This window comes from Doryrhamphus excisus, linkage group LG20, assembly GCF_037039965.1.
Source record: "Doryrhamphus excisus strain RoL-2023G ecotype Guam linkage group LG20, RoL_Dexc_Guam_v1.1, whole genome shotgun sequence".
Lineage (NCBI taxonomy): Eukaryota > Metazoa > Chordata > Actinopteri > Syngnathiformes > Syngnathidae > Doryrhamphus > Doryrhamphus excisus.
The window spans coordinates 245,487-262,500 of NC_136376.1; the positions used below are offsets into that span (position 1 = coordinate 245,487).

General features: G+C 48.2%; 1 protein-coding gene across 2 annotated transcripts in view; it reads left to right on the plus strand.

Annotated features, from left to right (window-relative positions):
- Positions 1 to 17,014, plus strand: part of LOC131108124 (cGMP-dependent protein kinase 1) — a 54,770-nt gene that overhangs the window by 16,649 nt on the left and 21,107 nt on the right. For both annotated transcript variants that reach the window (XM_058058921.2, XM_058058920.2), the window contains exons 3-5: positions 7,091 to 7,204; positions 15,686 to 15,791; positions 16,643 to 16,706. In XM_058058921.2, the coding sequence (XP_057914904.2) occupies positions 7,091 to 7,204; positions 15,686 to 15,791; positions 16,643 to 16,706 (284 nt within the window). The remainder of the gene's footprint in view (positions 1 to 7,090; positions 7,205 to 15,685; positions 15,792 to 16,642; positions 16,707 to 17,014) is intronic.

Genomic DNA, 17,014 nt, shown 5'->3' on the forward strand with positions numbered 1-17,014 from the left:
TGTTGGCGTCATATCGTCATGTCATCCTTCAACTGTGCCTGGAAACCTGCTGTGTGGTAGACGTCCGCCCCGGGGGGCTCTCAGTGATGCCTTTGGTTTATTTCAGACGAAGCACATCACCCCCTCCACGGGCCTGGCCGCCCCTCCCCCGCCCCCAACGCACACGCCCAACCCCGACATCCCGCCCTCCTCCAGCAAGGAACCCAGGAGCACGTGCTGGGCTTACGGTGACCCCGACAGCAAGCCTGCCCCCCCCCGACCCCCGGCGAGGAGAGAGTCCCGATAGTACATGACATGCGTCGCCAAGTGGAAGGATGGAAAGTGATGAGATGGGACAGTGCATGACATGCGTCCTGCCGCCACGGCGAGTCAAACGATGGGACCGTGCATGACATGCGTCCTGCCGCCACGCCGAGTCAAACGATGGGACCGTGCATGACATGCGTCCTGCCACCACGCCGAGTCAAACGATGGGACCGTGCATGACATGCGTCCTGCCGCCACGCCGAGTCAAACGATGGGACCGTGCATGACATGCGTCCTGCCGCCACGCCGAGTCAAACGATGGGACCGTGCATGACATGCGTCCTGCCGCCACGCCGAGTCAAACGATGGGACCGTGCATGACATGCGTCCTGCCGCCACGCCGAGTCAAACGATGGGACCGTGCATGATATGCTGCGGAGTAGTCAACTCCTGCGTGAGTCATGTGAGTTACGGCACGTTTAATGCTTGATGCCAGGAAAAGATATTCCGCTTCCCGCTGTGAAGCGGATCAGGATGCATGCAGGAATTCTCGGCTGCCGCAGCTGACTGGGGCGGCCCTTCCTCCAGGCAGTCATCCCGGTCTCCTAGCGGGTCACGTGTGCGGAAAGGAAAGGACAGGATTTGTTAAGCTAATTAGCGACACCCTGCTATTAGACTCACTCCACCCGCGTGCTGATGCCTAGGAATTTCACACACGAGCAGAATGAGGATAGCAAATAAAAACGGATTGCAGGGAAGTGCAGAAGAAAGCCATGGCACGGCAGCGGTTGCCTGGCAACGCCGGCGAAGCAGAACCCAGGAAAGGAAGGATGTCTTTGCTGGTCAGCGTCCTGGCATCACATGCCACACACCAGCCCACCCAACAGGAAATGGTGTAGCAGCACCCCCCTTTAAGGTGATGATGGTTTTATGGGGGGGGGGGGTGACCTGCTTTTCTCACTCTTGTGTGAAAACGAGGCCGCCCCCCCCTCCGCTGCTGAACAACCAGAGCTAGTGGACACGAAATGAGGACATTTATGATTGCATCCTGGGACTTCTGGCTGCACGTCCGTCTTAGCCGCTGCTAGCACGTGAGCATGGCATATGGCGCACGGCGCATGGCACATGGCGTATGGCGCATGGCACATGCCGTATGGCGCATGGCACATGGCGCATGGCGCATGGCGCATGCCGTCCAAAGGAAGTCCAGAAGGGTTTGCGTTGCGGCCATTTAGTGTTTAATCCGGCCACCAAGTGTGTTGTGGTGGTGCGGACAGGAAGTGGACTTTTAGCTTGGTGTGTGTCACGACTGCAAGGGGGGCGGGGGGGGGGGGGGGTATTGCAATACATTACACTCTCAGATGTGGTACACTTTTGTTTACTAGCAATTTTGTCTTCTACTTGACATATTTCCTCCTCCTCCTCCTCCAGCATTGACCTCAATCTGTCCTCCCGTCACTCACGTCCTCCCCTCACTCGTCGTCACCTGTCTGGCCAGCTCACCTCATCTCCTTGCTACCTTCCTCACTCCATCCTCCATCCGTCCTGGTTCCTTATTTGCCAATAAAGGTGGGGGGGGGGGGGGCATCATGAGGGCATCATGAGGGCACCATCAGACACTAACTGTACGGACCCCCATGAGCTGGAGATGAAGGGGTCCATAGAAATACGCTCCTTGTCTTGCCAAAGCAAACTCATGACTTCCTGTTTGTTACCTCGTGCTTGTAAAAAAGCATTTCCTCTTCCAGGAAGTAGTCTGCTCCCAATCCACAGCATGTGACATTCAATGGGGCATGTGGTAATAGAGGAACGGGGGAACATGGGAACGTGGGATCGGGTGAACATGGGAATGTGGGAACGTGGGATCGGGAGCATCTTTCATGGCATCGGGATCAGGCGATCAATCAGCTGGTCAATGAAAGGACTTGCTTGAACTTTGGGGTCAAAATCTTGACAAAGCCAACAGCCAAGCACGTTTCAGGACGCGACAGGAAGTGAAGATGTTAAAGCCGATCTACGTAGCGTATAGCGTGATGGTGAGCTAGCAGGTCACGTCCAGTCACGGTATTGCTAATTTCACGGCGGCCATGTAGACGCCTCACGCCGTTCCTCTGATATCATTCCCCCTCCATCATCCATCCCCGTCTCCTGTGCCTTCTTCATTTATTCATGTCCTCCCGTTCCTCCTCACACATCCGTCCAGAAGCTGTCGGATCGGCAAGGAAAATTTCTTGGACGAGACTTTGGGATCCTTGCTTGAAACGAGGTGGTTTACTTTTAATGCTTTCCTGCGCTATTGATTGTTTTTCCATATCATCATATCTGTTGCAGCTTTCAAAAAAGAATGTTGTTGCCATAGCAACCCCAATGATTGCCCATTTCCACGTAGCTGAGTGTGTTAGCGCCAGCATCTGGGCTGGAAAGTTGTGTTGTTACAATGGCTAGGGAGAGCAATTATTGCCATAGCAATTATTTCCTTGCATATCTTTAAGAAGATTAAGGATAAGAAACGGCCCAGACGCCTGAGGACGAGGAGGAAATACTTCCTACTCCTTTTTGGACGTGTTGAATTGTGCAAACAGGTGATGGTCGTAAACGTAAACACAAGCGTTATTATTATTATTATTATTGTTATTATTATTATTATTATTAGTCGTAGTAGTAGTAATATTAGTATTCTTCTTTTTAGTATTATTATTTCTATCTAACATTTACAAATGAATTTGCTCGACTGGTCAGCGGGGGGGCTAAGCGCTGCGGGAGCGCTGCGGGAGCGCTGCGGGAGCGCTGCGGGAGCGCAGCTGCTGACCACGAAGTCGTCGACCAGTCATGCCTCGGAGCGCCGCTTTTAAGCTTTAGAAAATTCAGGTGAAGCGATCAATGGGGTGATTGGATGAATAAAAGGATGGCATTTTTCCAGCGGCTTCTTCAGCCTGTGAATCAGCATCAATTTGGGTGATCTTTGCTGCATGAAAGACAGCAGATGCTGATTCCTCTGAAGCCCATTCAGCCTCTGCTGAATAGATCTCAGTCTGACCCCAAGAGATGTTGCTGCTTGTCTTCCAGCTAAGCCTTCAAAGTGTCACAAAGACGGCCATTTAAGATTTCTTTGCAGCTAGCGCCCGGTAGCAGCTAAACGTGAGCGGCGGTAACGGCCCGTTTCCCGCCAGGAGGACACGGACACAACAATGTTCTGCATGGAATGCTGTCAGCGCCTCACCGACTCCGCCAGAATGGCGAGCTGATTGACTCATCTCAGCGTGGACGGCACAGCGTGGTGGCGTGTTAGCCTGTTAGCGTGTTAGCATGTGTCCTCCGTGGGATTTCAACTCCCCAGCATCCTGTTTTGGGATGTTGAGGAGCGCCAGGGAAAAACCCGAGGGGAAGATTCTGGCACTTGAACGCTACGGCCTCAGCGTGAACGACTCCCTTTTCCCACCATCAAGTTGATCATTCCACCCCAAAGGGAACGATAGCGTCATGGCCGCCAGGGTTGGAAAATGGAGGCACTGAGACCGGAAGCCGCTCCGGTCTCCCAACCAAGCAGCACAAAGCGCTCATCGTCAAGACAACCATTTGTCTGATTGGCTGTCTGCTTGGTGGACTGCGTATCTACGCTGGTCAAAGACATTTGGGCTGGAACGCAACGACGATCTTTTGTAGTCGCCATGTTGGGGACCAGCCCCTCCACGTTCCTTCACCCTAGCAGCTGTGAAATGAGTCTCAAGGACAGTTTACAAAAGCAGTGGAAATGCCAGCGCTGGAGAGAGTGATCTCCAAAGAGGAACCTTCTTCTGCCTCCTTGGATGAACGGTGACTAGTCATGCACTTAGTGTATGAATAAAGCATGTACAGGAAATAGTATCTCAGCCAAGCAATACACGTATTTCACTGTCATGACATGAACAATACTGCAAATGGTCAAATGCTCTGTTATTTGAGTGATATAATTAGTTCATAATATGAAAATGATATCTATATTTGTATGTTGTAATGTTTAATGTAACCATATAGCTGTATTATGATGGAAGATGTGATGTTATGTCATCATAAGCGTCCACCAGTAGATCATACACTAGATAATGTTCCTTCACCTGGGAGCTCCCAGCGTGGGGGCGGCCTGGTCGTACAGTACATACTATACTTGTATATCCAACATACTGTACTATACTTGTATATCCAACATACTGTACTATACTTGTATATCCAACATACTGTACTATACTTGTATATCCAACATACTGTACTATACTTGTATATCCAACATACTGTATGTTTGGAGAAGAGCATGCCATCCATCATGTGTGGTACCTCGCTGACTTCCTGCAGGACCAAAGACAGGATTGGGATCAGGAGGAGCTCCCCTGCTCATGCTGCTTATTTTTAGCACCGCTGGGAGATAAAGTCAGAAGAGCAGATCTCTGGAAGGCCTCCAGAATCTGCCTCCCTCGGGGGCGGGGGGGGGGGGGGGGGGGGCTATTACGCTTAGCATCAGAAGAGCAACATTAGAGAAAGATCTAATGGCATTGATTATGCATGCAGATATTCACATATCTACCACACATCCACAGCTGGACATGCAGCTAGCTAGACCTTCATCCTCCAGTGTGGCTGCTACCTTCTCTGCTGCCATTTGCAGAGTTCTAGCGCTAATGTTGCACCATGCCGCACTATCCTCAGGCACATATTCCATACCAAAGCACATATTCCATATTAAAGCACATATTCCATACTAAAGCACATATTCCATACTAAAGCACATATTCCATACTAAAGCACATATTCCATACCAAAGCACATATTCCATACCAAAGCACATATTCCATACCAAAGCACATATTCCATACCAAAGCACATATTCCATACCAAAGCACATATTCCATACCAAAGCACATATTCCATACTAAAGCACATATTCCATACCAAAGCACATATTCCATACCAAAGCACATGTTCCATACCAAAGCACATATTCCATACTAAAGCACATATTCCATACCAAAGCACATATTCCATACCAAAGCACATATTCCATACCAAAGCACATATTCCATACCAAAGCACATGTTCCATACCAAAGCACATATTCTTTCTATACTATAGTAGAATAGAGTACAATAGAGCGTAGTACAATAGGGTATAGTACAAAGACTTGAAAGAAACAGCAGTTGTGTTTTGTGTCAGTAAATGCCATGACGACCTTCCACTGTGGACGTTTGTCTGATGGTGTTGCCGTGACAATGCCCGGCGGTGTGAAGGAGAGTGGTTTAGGTTCCTGAAAAGCATTTCCTCCTGCACGAGCCTCCTTGAAGGCAACGTGTGGATCAAGTGTTTTTCTAACGAGGTGGAGGCGCCACAGTCATTGGACGATATTATTTTAATCAGCACTCGCTCGCCAAAAATCCTCCATCGCCCTCAGGAGATGCACAAGAAGACGGAAGTTCAACTGCTGATAAGAGATCTGCCGTGCCATGACCGTGTCTTATTGATGGGTACTCATTCTGGCTTACTTACATACTTAACGTACTTACATACTTACTTACTTAACTTACTTACATACTTACCTACTTACTTATTTACTTACCTACTTAACTTACTTACTTACCTACTTAACTTACTTACATACTTACTTACTTAACTTACTTACTTACCTACTTAACTTACTTACATACTTACTCACTTAACTTACTTACATACTTACCTACTTACTTATTTACTTACCTACTTAACTTACTTACCTACCTACTTAACTTACTTACTTATTTACCTACTTAACTTACTTACCTACCTACTTACTTACTTACCTACTTAACTTACTTACTTATTTACCTACTTAACTTACTTACCTACCTACTTACTTACTTACCTACTTAACTTACTTACTTATTTACCTACTTAACTGACTTACCTACCTACTTACTTACTTACTTATCAAGTGTTCATGTACACACTGATGCCAGCTCCAAAGCTGGAACATTTCCACGACGAGCCGCTCTCATTCCGTAGAACAGCAGCAGGATGACGGCAACAATCGCTTCCAACACAACAGGGATGTGTGAAGGTTGGCCCCAGGCGGCCCCCAGGCGGCCCCCAGGCGGCCCCCGGCCTCTAGTCCAGCGTGGACACGGACAGAAGGCAGTGAGGAGCGGCAACAATGTGGCTAAGATGAGAGACGTGACCATGAGAAAATGTACTGCAACGTACTGGAACGTACTGGAACGTACTGCAACGTACTGGAACGTACTGCAACGTACTGCACGTACTGCAACGTACTGCAACGTACTGGAACGTACTGGAACGTACTGCAACGTACTGCAACGTACTGCAACGTACTGCCACGTACTGCAATCTACAAATATCATTTGCAGCACCCTGTACTCTGTGTATGCTGGAGTGCAGAAAATGAAATGACTACTATATTGCAGTACGTGGTGTATATGTATACATGTATTTTTCATCTGCTTTAAAAGCTAAAAGTGGAAGTGGTCCTCGTCCAGCCGAGCTGGCGTGAGGCGTCATGTGACCCCCCAGTAAACGCTGACCTTAGCTGAGTGTCAGGCGGTGGTTGGTTTTTCACTTGCTGGGAGCCGGCAGCCCACACTGGAAGTCCCACATCACAAAATCATCCTTTTCTAGCTCACTGAGCCACGAGTATTCTGGCTGGGTGCCCTCAAAAATGAAGTACAAGCTCCCACACACACTCAGTACGCTCAGTACGCTCAGTACACACAGTACACACAGTACACACGGTACACACGGTACACGCTGCGGGTTCTGAAGTGTGCAGTGTAAAGTAGCAACGTGCTTGACGCCCCCGCCTGCTTGTCTCCATGCGTGTCTGCAGACGGGAAGGTGGAGGTGACCAAGGAGAGCCTGAAGCTGTGCACCATGGGCCCCGGGAAGGTCTTTGGAGAGCTGGCCATCCTCTACAACTGTACCAGGACCGCTACTGTCAAAAGTAAGTCTCACTTTGCCATGGGGGCAGGGCGAGGCCGGGCGGGGCCGGGCGGGGTGGGGCGCAACCGCTCCTGTTCGCCAGTCCACTTTCCCCCTCACGCTTATTCCCCTTTCTCTTTGGCCAAACTTGGCCAATACGATTCTTTCCATACGCAATCATTCCATTGGCCACTTGTTGCTAGGCAGACTTCACACTCCAACCATGCCTGGTGTCAGCATGGTCTGGAGGAAAGCATGTTATGGCTTTTTCTCTGCATTCCTCCCTCCCCAAAAACCAAAACCCATGAACGTTCTGGTTGTTTGCCAGCCCAATCCCGTTACAAACACGAGACCAGCGGCCAAAGCGTGGATGGCTAGCCTAGCGTGATCTTCTCAGCCTTTGACGCCAGGAGCGTTGCGTTACCACGTGGGAATATCGGCCGATCTCACATAAAACCTTGAAGCCGTGCTTTAGGATGAAGACTTCAGGAGGCCGTGTGAGACCTCCATGCAGGCTGCTCAATAGACAATCTTTCTTTATGAAATATGTTTTATATTTCTTTATGAAATGCGCTCAAACACACAGGGGGCATGTGGGGGGGGGGGGGTTGACATGTCACTCTTTGTGGATTCCAATGAGTTCATTATTCCGTATTTGACCCCGAGGGTTCCATCACGCTGCAATCTGTCTTCCCCAGCAGCCAGTCAGGTCATTTGCGGCGAGGACGGTCGTCCCTCGTTTAGGACGCTTCATTAGCTCCAGTCAAGTGACCAGAAATACAATTCCTCATTTAGAAATGCTGCTTTTCCTAGGAATGGCATCCCGTCTTTGAAATCTGTTGTTGAAACACCATACAGCCTCCTAGACGGCCTAGACAGTCTAGGACCCACAGCAGTATGACTAGATAGGACAGCTCTAGTCTAGTACATGCTCGAGGACCAGGTGGGACCCGCAGCAGTATGACTAGATAGGACAGCTCTAGTCTAGTACATGCTCAAGGACCAGGTGGGACCCGCAGCAGTATGACTAGATAGGACAGCTCTAGTCTAGTACATGCTCAAGGACCAGGTGGGACCCGCAGCAGTATGACTAGATAGGACAGCTCTAGTCTAGTACATGCTCGAGGACCAGGTGGGACCCGCAGCAGTATGACTAGATAGGACAGCTCTAGTCTAGTACATGCTCGAGGACCAGGTGGGACCCGCAGCAGTATGACTAGATAGGACAGCTCTAGTCTAGTACATGCTCGAGGACCAGGTGGGACCCGCAGCAGTATGACTAGATAGGACAGCTCTAGTCTAGTACATGCTCAAGGACCAGGTGGGACCCGCAGCAGCATGACTAGATAGGACAGCTCTAGTCTAGTACATGCTCAAGGACCAGGTGGGACCCGCAGCAGTATGACTAGATAGGACAGCTCTAGTCTAGTACATGCTCAAGGACCAGGTGGGACCCACAGCAGCAAGACTAGATAGGACAGCTCTAGTCTAGTACATGCTCAAGGACCAGGTGGGACCCACAGCAGTATGACTAGATAGGACAGCTCTAGTCTAGTACATGCTCAAGGACCAGGTGGGACCCGCAGCAGTATGACTAGATAGGACAGCTCTAGTCTAGTACATGCTCAAGGACCAGGTGGGACCCGCAGCAGTATGACTAGATAGGACAGCTGTGATGTCGGTGCTGGAATGTTGTTTTAGTCTGAGATGGACGCGAGACGTCAGAGATGACAAAGTCGTGCGTCTGCTACTCCTTCTTTGCTTCTTTGAGGAAGGACACAGACTTTTTCCTGGGGCATCTGGGGTCAGCTCAGCGTTGTAGCGTTTTGCTAACGCCCGGTTTGTGTTCCAGCAGGTAGGATTCCAACTGTCCACGTTCCAAAAATTCCCACTTTTGCCCCAGTTCCATATTTTCCATACAGCTTCGGCATTCACACAATTCCTCCAGAAATGTCCTCTCTGTTTAGATGGCTGGTGAGGAAGGAAGCAAAGCTTGTGATTGCACTCCTAATGAGCCCCCCCCTTAATTACAGATGCAGTGTAAGGACGGTGGGGGGGGGGCATAGAAAAGACAAATGAGCAATAAAAAGGAGAGAAAATGTCACATTTGTACACCCAGCACTTTCTAATGATTGTTGACAAATAAAGCTAATGACCTGCCGTCCAATTGGGGGAGGGGGGGACTCCATCCTCAGCAGGTGGGGGGGTGGCCATCAAGCCACATGGAATGGCATTTCAGCAGCTACGCAAAAGACCAAGCACCAACCAAAGCACCAGACTGACAGGAGGACTTGGAAAGAAGAGGAAAAGGAAAGAATGTTGTGTTTCTCCCGGTTGCCATGACAACGCTGCTAGCAGACAGCTGGAAGAATGTGATGCTGAAACACGCATCTTGTCACCACCACCGTCTCTAGTCACCTTGCTTGTGTGGGACGCTGCTTTCTACTTTCCTATCTTTCACATGGAGATGCAAAGACATAGCCGTACTGATACCCATACTGATATCCATACTGATATCTATACCCATACTGATACTGATATCCATACCGATACTGATACAGATACTGATATCTATGTATACCCATACCGATACTGATATCTATAACCATACCTATACCGATACTGATATCTATACCATACCGATACCGATATCTATAACCATACCTATACCGATACTGATATCTATACCCATACCCATACCCATACCCATACCCATACCTCTATCTCTATCTTTATCTCTATCTCTATCTCTATCTCTATCTCTATCTCTATCTATACCCATACCTCTATCTCTATCTCTATCTATACCCATACCTCTATCTCTATCTCTATCTCTATCTCTATCTCTATCTCTATCTCTATCTCTATCTATACCCATACCCATACCCATACCCATACCTCTATCTCTATCTCTATCTCTATCTCTATCTCTATCTTTATCTCTATCTCTATCTCTATCTCTATCTATACCCATACCTCTATCTCTATCTCTATCTATACCCATACCCATACCCATACCCATACCCATACCTCTATCTCTATCTCTATCTCTATCTTTATCTCTATCTCTATCTCTATCTCTATCTATACCCATACCTCTATCTCTATCTCTATCTCTATCTATACCCATACCTCTATCTCTATCTCTATCTATACCCATACCTCTATCTCTATCTCTATCTCTATCTCTATCTCTATCTCTATCTCTATCTCTATCTCTATCTATACCCATACCCATACCCATACCCATGGTGCTGGGTGCCTCCAAAGGTGAGCAGTCCTTCAGTGTCTTCCAGGTGTGACATGAGATGAGGATGCTCTTCCAGAGCGTTTCTATGCAAATGAGGCGTGTGTGTTTGTTTTGTGTTCAGTTTGTGTTCAGCTGCAGGAGTTGCAGGGCAAATAAGGACACGTTAGTGTTGGTTTCACAGTAACGACAATGATTAGCCTTAATGAGCATGTGCTTTCAATGAGGTGCTAGCATCAAATCAATGGGAATATTTGGAACGTCGGATTAGGGTTAGGATTAGGATTAGGATTAGGATTAGGATTAGGGTTAGGATTAGGGTTAGGATTAGGGTTAGGATTAGGGTTAGGATTAGGGTTAGGGTTAGGATTAGGGTTAGGGTTAGGATTAGGATTAGGGTTAGGATTAGGATTAGGATTAGGATTAGGATTAGGATTAGGATTAGGGCTAGGATTAGGGTTAGGATTAGGGTTAGGGTTATAATTTAAAGGCACTTCAAACTTGCCGGACTGCGCTGCATGCCTCCGCCATGGTTCATGTGAGGATCGATGGCTGACGGATGTATCTGATATCAGGTATCTGTTATCAGGTATCTTCCAGGACGCCGATAGCGTGCAAGCGCACGGCTGGCTTGGCAAGGCTTCATCCTTCCCAAGCCTTACAAAGCCATCCCGCATGCCCGCCGCATGTCTGGCAAGCAGCTGGCATGCGTCTACTATTATGGGATGTTACTGACCGGGCGGCTGCACGCTTCCCACCACGTCCAATGAGAAACGGGACGGCTTGGAGGGAAACCAGCTCAACCGGCAGCTAAAAATAAAGCCCTCGCTGATAAATGAACGTGCAAACGTCATTTCCTTCCATTAGGCTGAGAGATCAGAGGCTGATCAGGTTATTCAAACACATTTCCTCCCTGGCAAAGGCTTTTCCGCTTGATTGTCCTTAATGAGGGGCCAACCAACAATAGCAATGTATTTATGGCCAATGGGGGCCATAAATGGGGGCCATAAATGGGGGCCATAAATGGGGGCCATAAATGGGGGCCATAAATGGGGGCCAAAGGGGGCTATGTGTGCCACAGCCTCCAAAACCAGCCAGCTTTCTTCTTCTTCTTCTTCTTCTTCTTCTTCTTCATGTGCATCATTAGTTCCACTTCCGAGTGATACCTCTCACTGCTCATCAGGAAAGGTAGCGTCACGGAGTCTGGTCATGTGATCTGTCTGGTTTGACTTGTTCATCGATCGGGGGGGGGCAGCCTGGGACTTGAGGAAGAACGGGAAGCTCTTCTTCCACATCCCATTCATTGTGCTCTCAGGCCATTGAATGCATCACAACGGTTGAAAGAACAGAGGGGGAGGTGTGTGACCCCCCCCCCCCCCCCCCCCCCCCATACAAGGCTGTCCTTTCATCCCCCCTGAAAAGACTCCAAGAAACAGCACCTTTGCTTCCAGGCGTGTCATGACCGTTGTTCCAGCTCAATGGAACGCCAACGACGGCGTTCCACATGAACGAGTGGCGTTGGCTGGCAGAGGTCTCACTCTGTTTTAGATTCCCTTGTTTGTTGTAGGGAATTCCCAAAATAGCCTGCGTTAAGTGAAATCAGTGAAGTCGGCAACTTTATTAATTTATCTTTGTTTACCGTCAATCAGGACACAATTCTGCATTTTTAGGCTGTGAACGTGTTTTTAAAAGGCACTGAAAAAAGTGAAGCAAATGGAGGGAACACCGGACACGGCAAAGGTGTTCAAACTAAAAGGGAAGAAGTTTGAATATGCAAATTACTTAGCAAATAGCAACTTTGAATCGTTGCTTTTAGTCGCCCATTCAGAAGCCTGAGCCATCAACCCGGCGCCACGCCATCCTCTCCAGCTAGCGTCTTCGCATCAGTGTTTCCAAGCGAGCTCGGGAAAGGACCACAGGCCTTAGCGTCACGGCCTCATCGGAGAAAGAAAGAAATAACACAATGTCATGATGCCCCGATATCGGCCGGACAACGATGACGTTTTACCGTACATCAGCTTGGCCGCAGGAAGAAGCAACAGGACGTTGGGTGGAAAGTCTCGGGAACGGAAAGGAAGCTTTGCGTTCAACGAGGAAGCCAGCAGAGCTCAATGCTAACAAAGTTGCTAAGCAACAGCGGCTGTGCGCCACAGCTCCCTCTAACAAGAGGAAAGGTAATGCATTTAGCGCCAAACAGGAAATAGATGTGACAAAATAAGAGAAAAAAATAAGAAAATAAGAGCGCAATCCGTGATGCGGGACAGGACGTAAGTGACAGGAAGTGGCGTCTGTGACCTGGCCTACTTTCTCACGCTGTGGTTTTGTGGAAATGCAATCTGACCTCCTCGCTGCTGCGTTTAATGACTTTAGGGAAATGGAGCCCGCACTCCTCCAGCTGGCGGCCATGACAGCCTCTGCACTTTGCAAGAACAAGCACAACTCCTCCGCTCCAGTCCTCCTGCGGAGGAAGCTGCACAGGTCTCCTTTGATGAGGCAAAAACAACAATAGAAATTCCACGGCTGATTATAATAATACACCAGAGTGAGACCTCTTCATGTGGGCGCTCATTAGCTTTGGAGATCCAGCTTTGTAATCATCCCAAAGTGCTAACAGCACCACCTCTCTCTCTTTCATGATGGAACATTCTGCTCAGTCCTGGTCTCCGCCAAATCCATCCTTCCTTTCTGCTCCTGAAAGGCTGTCTTCTGGCGTCTGATTGGCTAATGTGTGCTGCACCACAACAGCATGTTGTTTTTTTGCTCAAGTTTTTTCCAAGAGTTTTTCTAACTCTTGATAATTTCGTCTTGTAAATCTTTCTCTGCTGATTACGACCTCATTCCTTATTCCCAAGATTTGCACTTTATTCTTTGGGCAGCAGTTCCTTTCCCAAAAGGTACATTTTGTTCATCCATCCATCCATCCATCGGACTCACCATGACGTGAGGAACCGCTGTCCTTGGCGAGGGCGGGGACATTGGGATCAAGCACGAGCGCTCGCTCGCCGCCAAATTAGAATCTAATCATTCCTCTGCTGCTCTGTTCTTACAAATCTCATTTCTTGCCAGCGATGAGCAGATGTGATGGACTGGAATGAGTCCCGCCGACTTTTTGGCCTCCATTTGTGACTTTGTGATGGGGATTGACGTGGCGGTGAAGTCTCCATGTCGGACGCGTGTGCAGACCTGCACAAGAGGTGCCATCACACGCTTGGCGCAGCTTTGGTGGTCGTTGGCAGCGTGCCGCTCACTGGACAGTCAGTCTACACTGCGTACCTGCTGTGAAGTATATTTATGTAGTATTTACTTTCTCTTGTCCCTGGAATACTCACGGAGACAGCCGAGAGCCGTCCAAACATCTTCAAACATCTCCCCTCGGCTTGCTGCTATTTAGAAAGTGTCTACATACATTTATAAAGTCTTTAAATATCCGAGGGGCTTCATTTATTTTGTATGTTGCTGAAGCCTAAATTATTTATAAGATGGCCGCATTTGGAGGCAAAGTGACTTTTTATTTATGAAATGTGTCTGCCAAGGATGGCTTGTTTAAGATATCCATGAAACATCTTGGTCCTTTTCATTGTTCTTCTTCTCTTGATGCTAACACGTCATACGTTAGTATTTTAGTAGAACTTCCTTCCTGGTGCCTCGATGTCACATAAGGATTGGGAATGATGGTGACGGGAATGATGGTGACATTAAAAAAGCGCTTTTCCTTGAATGTGAAATAGTCCTCCTGAGCTGAGGCTGCTAGAACAGTAGGTGGGCCTCACCTTGCTCAAGGGCCGGTCTGAGCGGTGCTAGCTCGAAGCTAATTTGCATTGAGAGTCCCACGTGACGTGTCTCTCCACTAAATGTGCGGCGGCGTCCACTTACACATGAAACGCTACAAAAAGCCCCAGAAACAAGCCGAACGCAACAAGGTGTTCCCATTTCCTGTTATCCTCCTTCCGTGTTTTGCAGCGCCCCGAACACGGAAGCCCAATAATGAGGCCGTGTTAGCAAAGTAACGACACCCAAGCTAACTGGGAATAATGAAGCAAATAACGCCATTAACTGACTCAGCCACAGCAACATGAGATGAGCGTTTGGGCCCCACGGAGGACAATGGAAGCTAGCTTTAATGGCAGCAACAACCCGGCCTGCCCTCCACGCATAAAACATCCACATGCACAACTCAGCCGTGCGGTCCTTCCAGGCGTTCCTGCAGCAGCAGAAGGACAATAGTAGACAGGAGATTCTATTATAAATGCTGCATCACTATTCACTCGACCCAGCTACCAAGCTAGCTAGCATATGGCCCTATAATAAACACAACACTAAACATACCTTTATGGGACCCCTGCTACATAGCTGCACCCCCCCCCTCCCCCAACGCTGGGAATCCCTCATTGATGCTTTGTTTGTCATAGAAATCTCTCTTCATGATACTCATTGGTTGCATCAGAAAACAAAGCTTACAAGTAGTATACAGAAATATGTACGTACATATGTACGTATATGGACATATGTTATAACTTAGAACAACATATAAGACATCCATATATAACACATAAGGCATACATGTACAACATGCATAAATAACACATATATAACACGTGTGTTTATAGCATATAAGACGTGCATATACATATAAGATGTAAAACATACATATATAACATAAGACATGTATATACGTATATATAACACATAAGACATGCAAAAATGACATACCACATGTATATATATATATATATATATATATATATATATATATATATATATATATAAAACATACAAGACATGCATATATTTGGGGGGGGGGGGGCGTCAGGTGAGCACAAATGAGTTCCAAACTCTTGCAAGACGTATTGTGAGAAACAATAAGAGCTTTTAGTTTTGATATTTGGGCAGCAAGAGAGGGAAAGATGAGAAGATGACCTTCCTACATGACCTTCATTAGGTTGGGTGAGTTCAAGCGAGTTAGGCATGCGTGGAATTCCAGAAGTAGCTGCCAATAACCTGCACCACCACGTCTGCATGCTGGTCCATCTCTGCAGGCCTGAACAAGAAATTCTAATTCACTTGGCTTCCTTGGGTTCCTGGGGTTCCTTGGGTTCCTAGGGTTCCTGGGGTTCCTGGGGTGCCTGGGGGTCCTTGGGTTCCTAGGGTTCCTGGGGTTCCTGGGGTTCCTGGGGTTCCTGGGGTTCCTGATTTCAAGCTGCCACGGTATTTTATTGACTTTGCACAGGAATCAAACATGCATCCTTCTTTTTCCAGCACTGACAAATGTGAAGCTGTGGGCCATCGACCGCCAATGCTTCCAGACCATCATGATGAGGACGGGCCTCATCAAGCACACGGAGTACATGGAGTTCTTAAAAAGGTAAAGACACAACAACCCAACCACCTTCCATCTCTCCTGCACTCCAGGAAGAACAAAGGAATACACAACATCTGACATCTGCACCGCCGAGGCGGCGTTCCTCAGTCGGAGAGCATTCCAGCTGGGCGGGGCTCCGCTTCCCTTTCACGTTCTTCCTGTCTTACTTGACACCGTACGTCAGAAATAACATGCAGTAGATGGCATTAGCTTGACTAGCAAGCGTGCTGCTAATGCTAGCACTGCTGATGCGTCCATCCTGGTCTTCAGCGAACAGCCGGCCAGCAACTAGCCGGCTAGCGACTAGGCTCGGTGAAGAGGTTCCTACTTGGACTGGTGGCCCCATGGAGTGTTACCGCTTAGATGAAACCAATGCTGGCTTCATGCTGACCCAGCTGGTCTCTACGTTGTGGCCGCTCCAGCTCCGCCACGGAGATCAGCAGCCATGAGATGATTGAGATCAGGAGAGTAAATCATGGAAAATAGAAGGGGGGGGGGGGGTGATGGCGTCAAAGCAGGAGCAGGGCCACATGCCAAGATAAGCTCTTTGTTCACCCATGCGGATTATTTCCCTCTGATAAACATTGGGGGGCTTTCATTTGGCCGTGTGATGTTCAAGGGGGCTGCGGCAAAGCCAGCGTGGCTGCAATGACAGCCTTTTCCCGCCATTTGTTCAATCTTGTCACATGATGACCGGTAACCAAACCTGGATCCATATTTGTAAACACGCTGCAGCGTACATAATAACATCATAAGCATACAGGCCTCGACCTGCAGCATCCCTTCCTGCATGCCGCCTCCTGAATCCTCTCATCCACCACCCAAACATCTTCTTCCACTTCCTGTTCCTGCAGCGTCCCCACCTTCCACAGCCTGCAGGAGGACATCCTCAGCAAGCTGGCCGACGTCCTTGAGGAGGTGAGGACTCTTCCTCAGTAGACACCATGCATACAGTACACTGTATACGCACAGTGTACTGCATGTGTACACGCTTATACAGCAAACAAATGTATACAATATGAGTATATTCATACGCACATATATGTATATTCATACCACACTGAATACCACTTCATATACGTCATACTTGACATTAGAGATACACGATATTACGTTCTGCTTCTAAAGACCCTTCTGGTACCCATAACTAAGAACGTTGGAAAATGTAGATGGACGTATACTTTGTGTATATTTGGAGTTCAGAAGGCCTGGAAGATATGAGCATT